The sequence below is a fragment of the Salvelinus sp. IW2-2015 genome, linkage group LG20, assembly GCF_002910315.2.
Source record: "Salvelinus sp. IW2-2015 linkage group LG20, ASM291031v2, whole genome shotgun sequence".
In the NCBI taxonomy this organism is placed as follows: domain Eukaryota; kingdom Metazoa; phylum Chordata; class Actinopteri; order Salmoniformes; family Salmonidae; genus Salvelinus; species Salvelinus sp. IW2-2015.
This window is the reverse complement of record NC_036860.1, coordinates 77042941-77062070: the sequence shown is the minus strand read 5'-3', so window position 1 is coordinate 77062070 and position 19130 is coordinate 77042941. Positions and strand designations below refer to the sequence as shown.

The 19130-nt window shown below is 41.5% G+C and overlaps 1 protein-coding gene across 3 annotated transcripts; it reads right to left on the bottom strand.

Annotated features, from left to right (window-relative positions):
- Window positions 1-6961: 6961 nt before the first annotated feature.
- On the bottom strand, window positions 6962-18225 carry LOC111980117 (5-hydroxytryptamine receptor 3A). Of its 3 annotated transcripts, XM_024010780.3 has the most exons (6): window positions 15620-18225; window positions 15403-15512; window positions 9482-9654; window positions 9191-9354; window positions 8775-8994; window positions 6962-7028 (listed from the first exon to the last, which is right to left on the bottom strand). In XM_024010780.3, the coding sequence occupies exons 2-6, from the start codon at window positions 15453-15455 to the stop codon at window positions 6973-6975; spliced, it is 666 nt and encodes a 221-aa protein (XP_023866548.2). In that variant the 5' UTR covers window positions 15456-15512; window positions 15620-18225; the 3' UTR covers window positions 6962-6972. The 3 variants fall into 3 exon arrangements, 1 of the variants encoding a protein (XP_023866548.2); XR_011481850.1 differs by lacking the exon at window positions 6962-7028 and having other exon boundaries at window positions 8627-8994; window positions 12795-15512; XR_011481849.1 differs by lacking the exon at window positions 6962-7028 and having other exon boundaries at window positions 8629-8994; window positions 9482-15077.
- Between the last annotated feature and the right edge of the window lie 905 nt (window positions 18226-19130).

The following is a 19130-nucleotide window of genomic DNA, read 5'->3' as shown; positions in this document are numbered from 1 at the left end:
TACAGACTGTGGTATTTCTAAAGCTGACATCAAAATTGGCAGTCATGAGCTCACTTATTCATACTTTCTGTTGGGGATTACTTTGTTTTGAGAGATGGGAGAGCAGTAAACCTAGCCTAGGTTGGCTATAGCTACAATCTACATGCTAGCTAGCTAGGTTAATCAAGTGAAGACAGGAAACAAGCAGTGGCGTACAGTTGAATTCGGAAGTTTACATGCACCTTAGCCAAATACATTTAAACTCAGTTTTTCACAATTCCTGACATTTAATCCTGGTAAAAATTCCCTGTTTCAGGTCAGATAGGATCACCAATATATTTTAAGAATGTGAAATGTCAGAATAATAGTAGAGAGAACGATTTATTTCAGCTTTTATTTCTTTCATCACATTCCCAGTGGGTCAGAAGTTTACATACACTCAATTAGTATTTGGTAGCATTGCCTTTAAATTGTTTAATTTGGGTCAAACGTGTCGGGTAGCCTTCCACAAGCTTGCCACAATAAGTTGGGTGAATTTTGGCCCATTCCTCCTGACAGAGCTGGTGTAACTGAGTCATGTTTGTAGGCCTCCTTGCTCCCACACGCTTTTTCGGTTCGGCCCACAAATTTTCTATAGGATTGAGGTCAGGGCTTTGTGATGGCCACTCCAATACCTTGACTTTGTTGTCCTTAAGCCATTTTTCCACAACTTTGGAAGTATGCTTGGGGTCATTGTCCATTTGGAAGAACCGTTTGCGACCAAGCTTTAACTTCCTGACTTATGTCTTGAGATATTGCTTCAATATATCCACATAATTGTCCTTCATGATGCCATCTATTTTGTGAAGTGCACCAGTTCCTCCTGCAGCAAAGCACCCCCACAACATGATGCTGCCACCCCCGTGCTTCACGGTTGGGATGGTATTCTTCGGCTTGCAAGCCTCCCCCTTTTTCCTCCAAACATAACGATGGTCATTATGGCCAAACGGTTCTATTTTTGTTTTTGGATCTTTGTCCCCATGTGCAGTTGCAAACCGTAGTCTGGCTTTTTTATGGTGGTTTTGGAGCAGTGGCATCTTCCTTGCTGAGCGGCCTTTCAGGTTATGTCGATATAGGACTCTATTTACTGTGGATATAGATACTTTTTTACCTGTTTCCTCCATTATCTTCACAGGGTCCTTTGCTGTTGTTCTGGGATTGATTTGCACTTTTCGCACCAAAGTACGTTCATCTCTAGGAGACAGAACGTGTATCCTTCCTGAGCGATATGATGGCTGCGTGGTCCCATGGTGTTTATACTTGCGTACTATTGTTCGTACAGATGAACGTGGTACCTTCAGGCGTTTGGAAATTGCTCCCAAGGATGAACCAGACTTGTGGAGGTCTACAATTTTTTTAATGAAGTCTTGGCTGATTTCTTTAGATTTTCCCATGATGTCAAGCAAAGAGGGACTGAGTTTGAAAGTAGGCCTTGAAATACATCCACAGGTACACCTCCAATTGACTCAAATTATGTCAATTAGCCTATCAGAAGCTTCTAAAGCCATGACATAATTTTCTGGATTTTTCCAAGCTGTTTAAAGGCACTGTCATGACGCTGGCCTGGGGGTAGGTTTATGACAGTCATAAATACCTCTCCCCCCTTTTTCCCTCTCTCTACCCTACTGATGTGACTATTGAAAATCCCTTGGTTAACATAGAGATTCTGGGAACATCAGAAGGTGGGGGGAAATGAACCATATTTTGGTAATCCAACCAGTTGAACATATGCGTTGGTACTTAATGAATATGATGTCAGTTCGGTTGTCATCTGAGACATTCTCATCAATGATAGGATGACATAAACTGTACAGTAGAAAGTCTACACATTATAGTTATCGGATTCACATAGAATTGTTGTGCAATTAAAATGTTTTAATATGAAATTATTTGTGAAAAGATTAAATGTAATTTTAGCTTCTAAAATGTGAGAATTGGCTTTTCATGAGTGAGTTAGGCCCGACTCAGTGGCCCGCCCACGTGAAGAGACATTGGTTATAAACTATGAAACACGCCCTCCTCTCCCTTCCTATATAATGCCTTGATGACAATATAACTTCCTGTTCCGGGGACATTAAGGCGACGGCCTTGACGTTAGAAGGACAGGTGACACCTACAGAGCAAAGCCAATCTCAGCTACCTAACGAAATTAGCATTGAATTCCCACGTGAAGAGAACGATCGACACGTCGAATATGATGAATTTCGACAATACCAGACAGAATATAGCATGAGCATATAAGCATGGCAACGGGGTATGAACTTTGAACTCTGATTCACTCCAGCCGCCAAGCGTGGACTGGGAAAGGACAGACAGAGTACACCGTCTACCACACAACGACGTTACTAAAACGGGTACAGTTTACCACCAGAGACGCTCTTCAAAGGATGGAAGAACTCTTGGGCAACTCGGCCTTCCATCAACCACCAACCGATTGAAGCGCAGCTCAGAGTAAATATTCATTGCATTTTCATTTTCCAAATGGGCGGTAATTTAGAATGCATAAGATCCTCTATTTACGATAGCATAGCTTCTCCCTTTGTTCCTCAATCTTCCCGCTCTTTCAATCAAACTCAAACCCCTTTCTTTGTGTAGCGAGCTGCCATGTCAGCTCTGTCCGCCAGGGACTTTTTCTTTATGACAATTTGTAATCAATGTATTATCTATTCGATATATGTAATTCTGTGTGATTAGTTAGGTATTTAGTAAATAAATAATTAAACCCATTTTTGTATTGCTGATTTAACTTGTTAGCTAGGGTTCGTGAAGATAACCAAGAATTTCCCACTTTCAGATCAGACTGAATAAGGTGCCGATTAAATATTGACTGCTAATTGACGTAAAAGATTACCAGGTCTTTAAGAGTTTATTCGGAAGACAACAGCTCTATAAACATTATTTTGTGTTGCCTCCACTTTCTAGTTAATTATCTACCTGATTAGCTTAATCAGGTATTATTAATTTACAGAGAAATTATTTTATAGAATAGCAGGTCATATCACTTAATCTGGCATAGTTAACAACACGACCGCACAGTCAATTTAGTGTATGTAAACTTCTGACCCACTGGAATTGTGATACAGTGAATTATAAGTGAAATAATCTGTCTGTAAACAATTGTTGGAAAAATTACTTGTGTCATGCACAAAGTAGATGTCCTAACCGACTTACCAAAACTATAGTTTGTTATCCAGAAATTTGTGGAGTGGTTGAAAAACAAGTTTTAATGACTCCAACCTAAGTGTATGTAAACTTCTGACTTAAACTGTATATTCATGGATGCTAAGGGAAGCCAGGTTTCCCCAAAATAATTAGTCTTTCATCTCTGCGTTTCATAATTTTCCTTCAATTCTCAAGACACTCAATGTATCTCACCGGAGAAAGAATTTGAGTGAGTGAAACAACGCCCCTCTGTATGTGTAGGCCATCTATCTGATGCTGTCTGGTCAAAAAGAGTATGACATTGTTGCCGCCCATAGCATTGACTGCAAGGGAAGCCAGCAAGCATTTGGCCTCCCTTGATAAAACAAAATATAAAATAATAGCCAATCAGCGTTGAGCTCAACAGTGAATGGTCCTGGTGCACCCAAAAGAAGTGTCAAGGGAAACCAGTTTGGATTGGGCTTCACTCCAATCACATCACATCGAGAGTAATACGTCATTGACAGAAACAACTTTAATTGTTACATCTTGTTGTGTTGCTGTTCTCCGGTGGCTAGCTAGCTTGCTAAAATTGACAGTTTCCTAAATTAGCCATGAATGGAGATAGGGATTTGGACTTGTGGTTTTACTTAATTCTCAATACTGGCCAATGATAGCTATTTTGATCCAACCATAAATTCATACATTGTGCCCCTGGTCTGAGACTACGGAAGTTCAATATGTAGCTCGATGTAAAAGGCTAACTAACGTTGCCATGAAAGGAAGTTAGACTAGCGAGCAAGCATTTTAGCCATGTAGCCTAGGACAACAAAAAATAAAAGCGGTTACTGTATGACAGAGTCATAGTCCATTTCGTCAACATGAAAGAGAGGAGGATGGCATTGGAATTTCTCTACAAGTAGGGTGAGTCAATATGTTTTTCTACTTGCACGAACACACACACACTGATAAATCCGAACCATGGACAGCCACATCATATTTAGTTTACGTTGATTGGACTAAATCGTTTTTGGTATCTTTTAGTTTTCTATGTATTAGACTAGGCATAGGTGATTTGATGATGTTGAAAGGTTGAAGTTGAAATGGTGCTGGAATAGTGGCAGCAGCCTCTGTTTTCTTAGCGACTTGCAGTAACTCTTCGTGGTTCTAAATCAATCATTTTTTAGTAGTCCGAAAATGTCAAACATTAACTTGCTTGACCATGCTGTAGGTCATGTAACTGTTTGTTTAATTCAATATGCTTTGTGACTTCACCGGACAGAAGTTGCTCTCTGGTTTTGTGATGAAACAAAGGTTGAATTTATTCTGCCACTGTGTCTTCTTATTGTCTCTGCATTAGGCCTATACAGTGCCTTCAGAAAGTTTTCAGGACATTGACTTTTTCAGAATTTTGTTACATTACAGCCCTATTCTGAAATGGACAAAAAAAACATCTATTTAATCTACACACAATACCCATAATGACAAAACAAAAACAGGTTTTTAGAAATGTTAGAAAATGTATTAACATCTTTTTAAAGAAAAATCACATTTACATAAGTATTCAGACCCTTTAATCTGTACTTTGTTGAAACACTTTTGGCAGTGATTACAGCCTTGAGGCTTCTTGGGTATGACGCTACAAGCCTGGCACACATGTATTTGTGGAGTTTCTCCCATTCTTCTATGCAGATCCTCTCAAGCTCTGTCAGGTTGGATGGGGAGCATTGCTGCACAGCTATTTTCAGGTCTCTCCAGAGATGTTCAATCTAGTTCAAGTCCGGGCTCTGGCTGGGCACCTCAAGGACATTCAGAGAAGCCAATCCTGCGATGTCTTGGCTGTGTGCTTAGGGTCGTTGTCCTGTTGGAAGGTGAACCTTCGCCCCAGTTTGAGGTCCTGAGTGCTCTGAAGACGGTTGTCATCAAGGATCTCTCTGTACTTTTCTCCGTTCATCTTTGCCTTGATCCTGACTAGTCTCCCAGTCCCTGCCGATTAAAAACATCCTCACAGCATAATGCTGCCACCACCATGCTTCACTGTAGGGATGGTGCCAGGTTTCCTCCAGACGTGACGCTTGGCATTCAGGCGAAAGAGTCCAATCTTGTTTTCATCAGACCAGAGAATCTTGTTTCTCATGGTCTGAGAGTCTTTAGGTGCCTTTTGGCAAACTCCAAGCGGGCTGACATGTGCCTTTTACTGAGGAGTGGCTTCCGTCTGGCCACTCTACCACAAAGGCCTGATTGCTGCAGAGATGGTTGTCCTTCTGGAAGGTTCTCTCATCTCCATAGAGGAACTCTGGAGCTCTGTAAGAGTGGCCATTGGGTTCGTGGTCACCCCACTGACCAATGCCCTTCTCCCCAGATTGCTCAGTTTGGCCGGGCCCAACTCTAGGAAGCGTATTGCTGGTTCCAAACTTCTTCCATGTTAGAATGATGGAGGCCACTGTGTTCTTGGGGACCTTCAATGCTGCAGAAATGTTTTGGTCCCCTCCCCCAGATCTGTACCTTGATTCAATCCTGTCTCGGAGCTCTACAGACAATTCCTTCGACCTCATAGCTTGGTTTTTGCTCTGACATGCACTGTCAACTGTGGGACCTTATATAGGCAGGTGTGTGCCTTTCCATATCATGTCCAATCAATTGAATTTACCACAGGTGGACTCCAATCAAGTTGTAGAAACATCTGAAGGATAAATGGAAACAGGATGCACCTGAGCTAAATTTCGAGTCTCAAAGCAAAGGGTCTGAATACTTATGTCAATAGGGTATTTTAGTTTTTAATTTGTAATAAATTTGCAAACATTTCTAAAAACCTGTTATCACTTTGTCATTATGGGGTATTGTGTGTAGATTGATGAGAATTTTATTTTAAAAAAATACATTTTAGAATAAAGCTGTAAAAAAATCAAGGGGTCTGAATACTTTCCGAATGCACTGTATATCACAGGTTATAGAGCAAACAACAATACATAGGTTGTAATGTGATTGTTTTTGGGGAGGCTTGCCCATAGATTTTTCCCACGCACCGCTACTGGAAACAACTTAATGAATATGTTGCAAATAGTAATTTATTTATTTCAGTTAGCTCAATCACAGACATGAACAATAGCCTTAACAACAGAAGCAGTAGTCAAGTGAACCTAAGTCACTGTTAGCAATAAGAAGTCTAAGTCTTGCAGGGAAACAGCTTATTATAAAGAATAATTTATTGGAATTTGCCAGTATTATTTACCATTGATACCAATATTATGCATATAAGTAACCAAAGAGCCTAAAAATCCCTATATATTGTAAAGCACTGTGTACAGTTAGTGAAGCCACATGAACTTATGAATATCAGAAAACTAATGGTGGTAATGAGATAAAGGCAAAAGTAAGCCTGGTCAATGCGTCTGCCACTTTCTCCAGTACCCAGGCTTCTCGCCACATCTCACATTAACAGAGAACCATTCCTGCCGTATGTTCTGCACCTCCTTTAGGATCAGCTGCAGCAGGTGGGGTTGTTCAGCAGTCTCCATCGAGCTCCTTCTTGTTAAAGGTGTCCACCTTCTCAGGCTGCTCTCAGCATCTCTTTCAGCTCTAAGAAGAAAATTGGAAGGTTTTCTTGCAGTTTCTGGAGTCGAATCAATTGTGTTGGGGGTGTTATGTTCAACTTCTATGGCCTCAGTAATGTCCTAATCATAATCAATCTCTTAGAGAATGACAAAATAACAGATTTCACCTCTTGGGATTCAGTCTCTTCCTGGTCTCTTTCAGGTCTTAGCAAGTCTGGACGTCCTGACCAACCCTGCTGTCCATAAATCAGGAAGCTCATCAGCATGTCCAAGGAGGCTGAGGCCGAAGGGCAAAGATTACAATGCAGTAAAGAGCTGGAGAAAGGGAGATGTCAATGAATATACAGTTGAAGTCAGAAGTTTAACATACACATAGGTTGGAGTAATTAAAACTCCTTTTTCAACCACTCCCACATTTCTTGTTAACAAACTATAGTTTTGGCACGTTAGAACATCTACTTGCATGACACAAGTCATTTTTCCAACAATTGTTTACAGACAGATTATTTCACTTATAATTCACTGTATCACAATTCCAGTGGGTCAGAAGTTTACATACACTAAGTTGACTGTGCCTTTAAACAGCTTGAAAAATCCAGAAAATGATGTATGGCTTTAGAATTCTGATAGGCTAATTGACATCATTTGAGTCAATTGGAGGTGTACCTGTGGAAGTTTCAAGGCCTACCTTCAAACTCAGTGCCTCTTTGCTTGACATCATGGGAAAATCAAAAAATCAGCCAAGACTCAGAAATAAATTAGGAACTCCACAAGTCTGTTCATCCTTGGGAGCAATTTCCAAACCCCTGAAGGTACCACGTTCATCTGTACGAACAATAGTACGCAAGTATAAACACCATGGGACCACGCAGCCATCATACCGCTCAGGAAGGAACATGCTTCTTCCTAGAGATGAATGTACTTTGGGTCGAAAAGTGCAAATCAATCCCAGAACAACAGCAAAGGACCCTGTGAAGATAATGGAGGAATCAGGTAAAAAACTATCTATATCCACAGTAATAGAAGTCCTATATCGACATAACCTAAAGGCCTCAGCAAGGAAGAAGCCACTGCTCCAAAACCAAAACGTGGGGACATAGATTGTACTTCTTGGAGAAATGTCCTCTGGTCTTGATAACAAAAATAGAACCGTTTGGCCATAATGACCATCGTTATGTGAGGAAAGGGGAGCTTGCAAGCCAAGCAAACACCATCCCAACCGTGAAGCACGGGGGTGGCAGCATCATGTTGTGTGGGTGCTTTGCTGCAGGAGGGACTGGTGCACTTCACAAAATAGATGGCATCATGAAGGACAATTATGTGGATATATTGAAGCAATATCTCAAGTTATAAGTCAGGAAGTTAAAGCTTGGTCGCAAACGGTTCTTCCAAATGGACAATGACCCCAAGCATACTTCCAAAGTTGTGGAAAAATGGCTTAAGGACAACAAAGTCAAGGTATTGGAGTGGCCATCACAAAGCCCTGACCTCAATCCTATAGAAAATTTGTGGGCAGAACTGAAAAAGCGTGTGGGAGCAAGGAGGCCTACAAACATGACTCAGTTACACCAGCTCTGTCAGGTGGAATGGGCCAAAATTCACCCAACTTATTGTGGCAAGCTTGTGGAAGGCTACCCGACACGTTTGACCCAAATTAAACAATTTAAAGGCAATGCTACCAAATACTAATTGAGTGTATGTAAACTTCTGACCCACTGGGAATGTGATGAAAGAAATAAAAGCTGAAATAAATTGTTCTCTACTATTATTCTGACATTTCACATTCTTAAAATAAATTGGTGATCCTATCTGATCTAAAACAGGGAATTTTACCAGGATTAAATGTCAGGAATTGTGAAAAACTGAGTTTAAATGTATTTGGCTAAGGTGTATGTGAACTTCCGACCTTAACTGTAAAATGAAAACACGTAGGTGATTATGGGGAAATACTCAGAATGTAGATGAGAATAAGACTGTTCAAAAAACATAAGGCTAAATACAATGTGGAGGGGGGTTCTTGCATTTACCGTGCTGTAAACCAATAATGTGMTAACCTCTCACCTATCACTGGCAGGTTGTTTGCTGTGGAGGGCAGGATGTCATTGAGAATCAACAATAGGACAGAGATGGACAAGAGTATGGTCACTTTGAAGCCTAGCTTTTCCCCTTTGGCCTCACTGATGAAAAAGGAGGCCAAATCCAACACAAGAAAAAAGGCGATTGGTACCACAAGGTTGATTATATATAATAGTGGCAAGGTGATCCTCCTTCGCAAGGTGATCTGTATGGAAGGGGAAAAGGATCATATAAATTAGAATGCACAATAGACAAAAAATACTTATCAAAAATACTCATTATAATTATGAAAGGGACAAGTGTGATCCCTTCAGTTTGTATTAGTCTCTTGTAAATTATGAAATAGTCCTAACATAACAACAGTATTTTTAAATCATGCTGTCATTTGCCTCAGTTAATACCTTGTAGATTAGGTAATGCCATCTTTCATCACCACCATAATTTGGTTCTTCCTCAGTCATAGCAATGCCCAGGAAGCCCCACTCATCCAGTGTAGTCATGCTCTCCCTAGTTATGTGGTTCACTGCAGTGGTGCTGGCGAATGCCCGCAATTTTATATCTGATGCTGAAGAGATAAAATATTTTGTTGATGTTACATGTTTGTATAGTACAGCCCTCTGAAAAGGAGATGAGAAAAAGGAGTTGATGAAAGAGGCTAAGGTACAAAGACACGTGTGGAGGGGGGGGGTTACCTCTGTGTATCATGGACTTAAAGGTGATGCTGCAGCTCTGGGTATCAAGGGGGAACCTATAAAGATCCATCTTGCAGGAAGTGGTTAGCCGGCGCTGYTCAATCACTTGAGCWAACCAATTATGATGCACCTGGACATATGGGCTCAATATGGTACTACTTGTATCAGAGATGCTGAAAGTGCAGACAAAGATACATCAGTATTTGGCCACTGTAAGAATTTACTTTCTTTACCAAGGAAGACAATGATATGTTACTTCTGAATAACATCAAAGCTTGTTTTTTAAAATTATTTTCATTTCACCTTTATTTAACCAGGTAAGCCAGTTGAGAACAAGTTCTAATTTACAACTGCGACCTGGCCAAGATAAAGCAAAGCAGTGCGACACATGGAATAAACAAACTTACAGTCAATAACACAATAGAAAAGTATATATACAGTGTGTAAATGAGGTAAGATAAGGGAGGTAAGGCAATAAATAGGCCATAGTGGTGAAATAATTACAATTTAGCAATTAAACACTGGAGTGATAGATGTGCAGAAGATGAATGTGCAAGTGGAGATACTGGGGTGCAAAGGAGCAAAACAATAAATTACAGTATGGGGATGAGGTAGTTGGATGGGCTATTTACAGATGGGCTATGTACAGGTGCAGTAATCTGTGAGCTGCTCTGACAGCTGGTGCTTAAAGTTAGAGAGGGAGATATGAGTCTCCAGCTTCAGTGATTTTTGCAATTCGTTCCAGTCATTGGCAGCAGAGAGCTGGAAGGAAAGGCTGCCAAAGGAGAAATTGGCTTTGGGGGTGACCAGTGAAATATACCTGCTGGAGAGCGTGCTATGGGTGGGTGCTGCTATGGTGACCAGTGAGCTGAGATAAGGAGGGGCTTTACCTAGCAAAGACTTATAGATGACCTGGAGCCAGTGGGGTGGGTTTGGCGACGAATATGAAGCCAGGGCCAGCCAACGAGAGCATACAGGTCGCAGTGGTGGGTAGTATATGGCGTTTTGGTGACAAAACAGATGGCACTGTGATAGACTGCATTCAATTTGCTGAGTAGAGTGTTGGAGGCTATTTTGTAAAGGACATCGCCGAAGTCAAGGATCGGTAGGATGGTCAGTTTTACGAGGGTATGTTTGGCAGCATGAGTGAAGCGCATGCTTTGTTGCGAAATAGGAAGCCGATTCTAGATTTAATTTTGGATTGGAGATGCTTAACGTGAGTCTGGAAGGAGAGTTTACAATCTAACCAGACACCTAGGTATTTGTAGTTGTCCACATATTCTAAGCCAGAACCGTCCAGAGTAGTGATGCTGGACGGGCAGGCAGGTGCGGGCAGCGATCGGTTGTAGAGCATGCATTTAGTTTTACTTGCATTTAAGAGCAGTTGGAGGCCACGGAAGGAGAGTTGTATGACATTGAAGCTCGTCTGGAGATTAGTTAACACAGTGTCCAAAGAAGGGCCAGAAGTATACAGAATGGTGTCATCTGCGTAGAGGTGGATCAGAGAATCACCAGCAGCAAGAGCGACATAATTGATGTATACAGAGAAGAGTCGGCCCGAGAATTGAACCCTGTGGCACCCCCATAGAGACTGCCAGAGGTCCGGACAACAGGCCCTCCAATTTGACACACTGAAGTCTGTCTGAGAAGTAGTTGGTGAACCAGGCGAGGCAGTCATTTGAGAAATCAAGGCTTTTAAGTCTGCCAATAAGAATGTGGTGATTGACAGAGTCAAAAGCCTTGGCCAGGTCGATGAATACAGCTGCACAATATTGTCTCTTATCGATGGCAGTTATGATATCGTTTAGGACCTTGAGCGTGGCTGAGGTGCACCCATGACCAGCTTGGAAACCAGATTGCATAGTGGAGAAGGTACGGCGGGATTCAAAATGGTCGGTGATCTGTTTGTTAACTTGGCCTTCGAAGACCTTAGAAAGGCAGGGTAGGATAGATATAGGTCTGTAACAGTTTGGGTCTAGAGTGTCTCCCCCTTTGAAGAGGGGGATGGCCGCGGCAGATTTCCAATCTTTGGGGATTTCAGACGATACGAAAGAGAGGTTGAACAGGCTAGTAATAGGGGTTGCAACAATTGCGGCGATTAATTTTAGAAAGAGAGGGTCCAGATTGTCTAGCCCGGCTGATTTGTAGGAGTCCAGATTTTGCACCTCTTTCAGAACATCGGCTATCTGGATTTGGGTGAAGGAGAAATGGGGGAGGCTAGGGTAAGTTGCTGTGCGGGGTGCAGGGCTGTTGACCGGGGTAGGGGTAGCCAGGTGGGAAGCATGGCCAGCCGTAGAAAAATGATTATTGAAATTCTCAATTATCGTGGATTTATTGGTGGTGACAGTGTTTCCTAGCCTCAGTGCAGTGAGCAGCTGCTCTTATTCTCCATGGACTTTACAGTGTCCCAGAACTTTTGGGAGTTTGTGCTACAGGATGCAAATTTCTGTTTGAAAAAGCTAGCCTGCCTGTGTATATTGGTTCCTAATTTCCCTGAAAAGTTGCATATCGCGGGGGCTATTTGATGCTAATGCAGTACGCCGCAGGATGTTTTTGTGCTGGTCAAGGGTAGTCAGGTCTGGAGTGAACCAAGGGCTATATCTGTTCCTGGTTCTACATTTTTTGAACGGGGCATGCTTATTTAAGATGGTGAGGAAAGCACTTTTATAGAATAACCAGGCATCCTCTACTGACTGAATGAGGTCAATATCCTTCCAGGATACCCGGGCCAGGTCGATTAGAAAGGCCTGCTCGCTGAAGTGTTTTGGGGAGCGTTTGACAGTGATGAGGGGTGGTCGTTTGACCGCAGACCCATTACGGACGCAGGCAATGAGGCAGTGATCGCTGAGAACCTGGTTGAAGACAGCAGAGGTGTATTTGGAGGGCAGGTTGGTTAGGATAATATCTAAGAGGGTGCCTGTGTTTACGGATTTGGGGTTGTAACTGGTAGGTTCATTGATCATTTGTGTGAGATTGAAGGCATCTATCTTAGATTGTAGGACGGCCGGGGTGTTAAGCATGTCCCAGTTTTGGTCACCTAACAGCACGAGCTCTGAAGATAGATGGGGGCAATCAATTCACATATGGTTTCCAGGGCACAACTGGGGGCAGAAGGTGGTCTATAGCAAGTGGCAACGGTGAGAGACTTGTTTCTGGAAAGGTGTATTTTTAAAAGTAGAAGCTCAAATTGTTTGGGCACAGACCTGGATAGTATGACAGTAGATTGCAACTGGGAGGTGGAACAAAAGGGTTAGCTAAGGCATATTGAGCAGGGCTGGAGGCTCTACAGTGAAATAAGATAATAATCACGAACCAAAACAGCAATGGACAAGGCATATTGACATTAGGGAGAGGCATGCGTAGCCGAGTGATCATGGAGCTAGGCGGGCTGGAGACACTGCGATTCAGACAGCTAGCCGGGGCTAGCAGAAGGGCCTTAGGGGGACGTTGCGACGGAAGAGTCAGTTGTAGCCCCCTCGGGCGGTTACGTCGGCAGACCAGTCGTGATGGATCGGCAGGGCTCCGTGTAGTAAAAGGGTTCAGGCCAATTGGCAAAATAGGTATTGTAACCCAAGAAAATTGGCTGATGGACCTCTTCAACTAACAGTCTGATATGCTCTAGACGGCTAGCAGACGGGCATTCAGAGGAAGTCGCGACGGAGGAGCTTGTTGAAAACCCCCTCGGGCGGATCACGTCGGTAGACCAGTCGTGAGGGATCGGCGGGACTCCGTATCGGCAATTAAAGGGGTCCAGGCCAATTGGCAAAATAGGTATTGTAGCCCAAGGAGTGGCTGATGGACCTCTTCAGCTACTATGAAGGACTCAAAATTAAAAGATTTACAAAGTTACAACATTTATAAAACATCTAATGGGGCAGTTAGTAAAGGAAGTAAAGTTCAGAAGTATAGTTCAGTGGGACAGTGCGAAGGCAAAAAATGTTGTTCATCTTATCCCAGACTGAGATCCGGTTTCAAAGGACATCAAACAGACTTTTCATAAAAGCAGCTTTTGTATTTTTCCCCTGAAACAGCGCATTAAACACACAGAGACATAGGGTTCTCATATTCAGCTCCAATGCCCATTGTTTGTTCCCTACAAAGGCAAGCTGAAAGATGATAACTTTTTATCAGTATATCATCATGGTTTCTATGGTTGACAATCAACTACAAATAATCCAATCAAAGTGTATTTGTCCCGTACACAGATTAGCGGTAGTGTAACGTCTACTCCCGCTCCGGCACTCGACGTTGCCAGTTTACTAACCATCGGTCCTGGCAACCCATTATTATGCACACCTGACAACAATTATTACGCACACCTGTGCCCCATCATTAGGCACACCTGGACTTTCTCACTACCCTGATTATTGATCCCCTGTAGTTTTTCTCACCAGGCAGTATTGTTTCTGTTTTCATGTCAGACGCTTCGCTTGTTTTGTATCGCGCCATGTTCGTTTATATAAAACTCACCAACTGCACCTGTGTCTCCATAACAGGACATTAAAGCAGGTGCAGCAAAATGCTTGTGTTTCTAGCTCCAGCAATGCAGTAAATATCTAGCGGGACAAATCTAATACACAAAAAGAAACAAGAAATTAAGATATCAGATCAAGTAATATCAAAAAGGGCAATGTCAGAGTCCGGAATATAAAGACCTGGTGTGTAGACAGTATGAACAATATATGTAGGAAAAATGTATGTACAGCAGTAGTTAAATGGATGAGCTATGTTGATAATACAGTACTTATAAAGCGAGTTAATTTTATCTGAGAAATTAAGTTAACAAAATAATGTTGCAGGAATGTTAATCTTATCTGTTTCTAATCACAAACCATTTTTGACCAATACACATTATGAAACATAATTTAAGTGACCAGTGTTCAATGACTATGTACTTAGGGAAGCAGTCTCTAAGGTGCAGGGTAGAGTACCCTGTGGTAGCCGGCTAGGTGCATGGCAAGGTACTGGGCGGAGGCCGTCTAGTGATAACTGTTTAGCAGTCTGATGGCCTGGAGAAAGAAGCTGTTTTTTAGTCTCTCCGTCCCAGCTTTGATGCACCTGTACTGTCTCCGCCTGCTAGATGGTAGCGGATGAATAGGTCGTGGCTTGGGTGGCTTAGGTCCTTGATTATCCTCTTGACCTTCCTATGACACCAGGTGTTGTAGATGTCCTGGAGGCAGTGTGCCCTCAGTGAAGTGTTGGGCTGACCGCACCCACCCTCTGGAGAGCCCTGCGGTTGTGGGTGGTGCAGTTGCCATACCAGGCAGTGATACAGCCCGACAGAATGCTCTCAATGGTGCATCTGTAGAAGTTCTTAAGGGTCTTAGGGGATAAGCCGAATTTCTCCAGCCTCATGAGGTTGAAGAGGCACTGTTGTGCCTTCTTCACCACAGTGTCGGTGTGGAGGGACCATTTCAGGTCCTCAGTGTTATCCACGCTGAAGAACTTGAAGCTTTTGATCTGCTCTACTGCGGCCCCGTCCATGTGGATGGGTTCGATCTCTCTCGGCCATCTCCAAGATCAGCTCCTTCGTTTTGTTGAGGGAGAGGTAAATTTTCCTTGCACCGTTCCACCAGGGCTCTCACCTCCCTGTAGGCTGTCTCGTGGTTGTTGGATGACAGCAATGAAAGATACAGCAACGACAGATGTTTTATTGGCATGCTATGTTATGTAGTATATACTGTGTGGTATGAGCACTTTTAGTGGAAACTCTATGATAAACGGTATTTAATTGTGATGAACTGTACATAAAGGGTAACGATGAAGTAGAGAAGGATCACTTTTGTTATCATGTTATAGTATAATTACAAAGCTATTCAAATGCATTTAATTTTAAGGAAACAGAAGGGGGGGAAAAATCTATAAATAGTGAAAATGTGTTGACTGCTGAAATATTGCTGAGACTTATGAATGGTACTCACTCTTCTTGGATACCTATATCTGGTATCCAGACCCGTTCTCTTGGAACAGTCATTTTTGAAATTCCACAAAATTACGTTGGTTCCCAAGCTATGAAGTAATTCACCCAGGCCTGTACATAAGAGTTAAGAAAGTAAAGGTACATGAAAATCTATTATTATTACAACAAGTAAGGTAAATAAATCGGAGTGAATAAATATCAACAACATCTGTACTTACTGTTGAGATTAAGACATAGCTGGTGAAAGTTGAGGACTTCTCATTCTGCTGACAATCAGAAATGAATCAATTCAAATTGATGTACAGGTAACTGCCAAAATAAAGGAACCACCAACATAAAGTGTCTTATTAGGGCGTTGGGCCACCACGAGCCAGAACAGTTTAAATGCATATTGGAATAGATTCTATAAGTGTCTGGAATTCTATTGGAGGGATGCAACACCATTCTTCCACAATAAATATAATTTGGTGTATTGTTGACGGTGGTGTAAAATGCTGTCTCAGGCGCCGCTTCAGAATCTCCCATAAGTGTTCAATGGGGTTGAGATCTGGTGACAGACGGCTTGGCATGGCATATGGTTTACATAATTTTCATGCTCATCAAACCATTCAATGACCACTAACGTCCATTGTTATCCTATGGGGGCATAGCCATGGTATCCAAAATATTGGCCTGCCCAGTATTTTTATACATGACCCTAAGCGTGATGGGATATTAATTGCTTAATTAACTCAGGAACCACACCTGTGTGGAAGCACCTGCTTTCAAAATACTTTGTATTCCTCATTTACTCAAGTGTTTCCATTATTTTGGCAGTTACCTATAAGTGGTGGTAGTAGTACATACACTCTTAGAAAAAAGGGTTCCAAAAGGGTTCTTCGGCTGTCTCCATAGCAGAACCCTTTTTGGTTCCAGGTAGAACCCTCTGTGGAAAGGGCTCTACATGGAACCCTCTGAGGAAATGGTTCTACCTGAAACCAAAAAGGGTTCTTCAAAGGGTTCTCCTATTGGGACAGCCAAAGAACCCTTTAGATTCTAGATAGCACTTTTTTCCCCTAAGAGTGTACCATGTACTAACAGAAATGCAATTGCACACTTCCTAACAAACTGCTGACATTATTGAAATAACCACATTAAGTTATAAACACTACAGTACCATATACTACATGCCTTTTTGTTTTTAATCCAAAACATTTTTTAGCTCTTGTTTTGAGGTTTGGGGCTTACAAATTATAATCCAATCATAATCTCTTGTACCCCTAGCCTACAATGTAATTTGTTGACTCAGGGCAACATTGCAGTATTAAAGGGTAGGAAAATACAAAGTTTTGCTATTTATTTGTAATATTTGTTCAAAGCAAGTATTGACTTAACTTCAGATTGGCCTACACACAACATCCCTTAATGTCAAAGTGGAATTAGGTTTTTCGATTTCATTTTACAAATGAAAAGTTGAAATGTCTTGAGTCATTAAGTAATTAACCCCTTTGTTATAGCAAGCCTAAATAAGTTCAGGAATAAAAATGTGCTCAACCAGTCACATAATAAGTATGGACTCACTCTGTGTGCAATACTAGTGTTTAACATGATTTTAGAATGACTACCTCATCTCTGAACCCCACACATATAATTATCTGTCTAGCAGTGAATTACAAACACAGATTCAACCACAAAGACCAGGGAGGTTTTCAAACGCCTCCCAAAGAAGGGCACCTATTGGTAGATGGGTAAAAAAAAAATCTAAAACAGAGATTGAATATCCCTTGAGCATGGTGAATAAAATAATTCAAGTTTGGATGGTGTATCAATACACCCAGTCACTACAAAGATACAGGCGTCCTTCCCAACTCAGTTGCCGGAGAGCAAGGAAACCGCTCAGGGATTTGCAACAAAGCACTAAAATAAAACTGCAAACCATGTGGCAAAGCAATTCCCTTTTTGTCCTGAATACAAAGCGTTATGTTTGGGGCAAATCCAATACATTACTCAGTACCACTCTCCCTATTTTCAAGCATAGCAGTGGCTGCATCATGTTATTTGTATGCTTGTAGTCGTTAAAAACTGGGGAGTTTTTCAGGATGAAAAAATAAACGGAATGGAGCTAAGCACAAGCAAAATCCTGGAGGAAAATCTGGTTCAGTCGGCTCTCCACCAGACACTGGGAGATGAATTCACCTTTCAGCAGGGCAATAACCTAAAACATAAGGCCACATCTACACTGGAGTTGCTTACCAAGAAGACACTGAATGTTCCTAAGTGGCTGAGTTACAGTTTTGACTGAAATCTACTTGAAAATCTATGGCAACACCTGAAAATGGTTGTCTGGCAATGGTCAACAACTAATTTGACAGAGCTTGAAAGATTTTGAAAATAATGGGCTAATGTTGCACAATCCAGGTGTGGAAAACTCTTAGACTTACCAAGAAAGACTCACAGCTGTAATCGCTGCCAAAGGTGATTCTAAACATGTATTGATTCAGGCGGTTGAATATGTATCTAACCAAGATGTGTTTTCATTCTCATAAAGTTTTTACAAATGTTAGAATTGTTCTTCCACTGAGAGTATTTTGTGTATCGTTGACAAAAGAATGACAATTAAATCCATTTTAATCCCACTTTGTAACACAACAAAATGTAGAAAAAGTCAAGGGGTGTGAATACTTTCTGAAGGCACTGTATAGATCACGTAGTCATAATACATAAATTACTGAAAAAAATTGAAATACTTCTCTCCTTATACACGCAGCATGTGTGTCTCCTGTAAGACAATTTGTATGGATGATCCTCCAAGTGTTGCATCAAACATAGGTCTTGTTCCAGGCCAACTATATTGCATCAAACAATGGTTGTATGCCATGTTATCAACTGCACAGTTGGGTATCAGATTGATATCATTATTTATATTGATTATTGATATATTATATTATCAATATTATTATACTTTATATTGTTGATATACTATAATATTGATATCAACATATCATATATTTTTTATACTGTTTACTCACTGTGTATGTATATGTATGTATGTATGTATGTATGTATGTATGTATGTATGTATATATTAGTTCCAGTTGCAGTTTCAGGGCAGAGCTCACCCAACAAAATGTTGGCAGAGGGTTTAAAGACAAACACTTACCATTGGTTCAGTGCACCACAGGCCGCAGACCTGTTGTACTTTCATTTTTCTGTGACAGACCCAAGTGTTCCTGAAGACGATGATAGGAACAGTCCTCCATAGTGGAGACGCCACCTGCTTATGAAGTAAGACCCTAACCTTGATTACAGAAGACATGGATCACAACTGATACAAATAGTGGCACAGTGGATGGGTTATCCATACGTGGTAGAATATGGGACTCATAAGCAAGTTCCATTTTCAATAATGTGCCAAAAAATGTATTATTTCTTAGAAGCCAAAGACAAACAAGGAGAAAGAGGAACTGAGAGAATCAAAAATGAGAACTCACCCATTTAGAGCAAGTGAACACAGAAGCCAGAGTGCTCATTGCTGTATGTTTAGGCTCACAGGTCCAGCAGAATGGTGTCCAAGTGGGACAGGGCTGTGTTTTATATGTGTGGAGAACATTATGTGAGTGTGGCTCAATCACGTGGCTAGTTGACTTTACTCTCCGGGCCATTGTCAGTGGTACAGAGTGTTCAAGCCAAAACCTTCTGGGTCATTCCACAAATTCAGTGCATTTGAGAAGTGTAACTTAGTCAAATTAT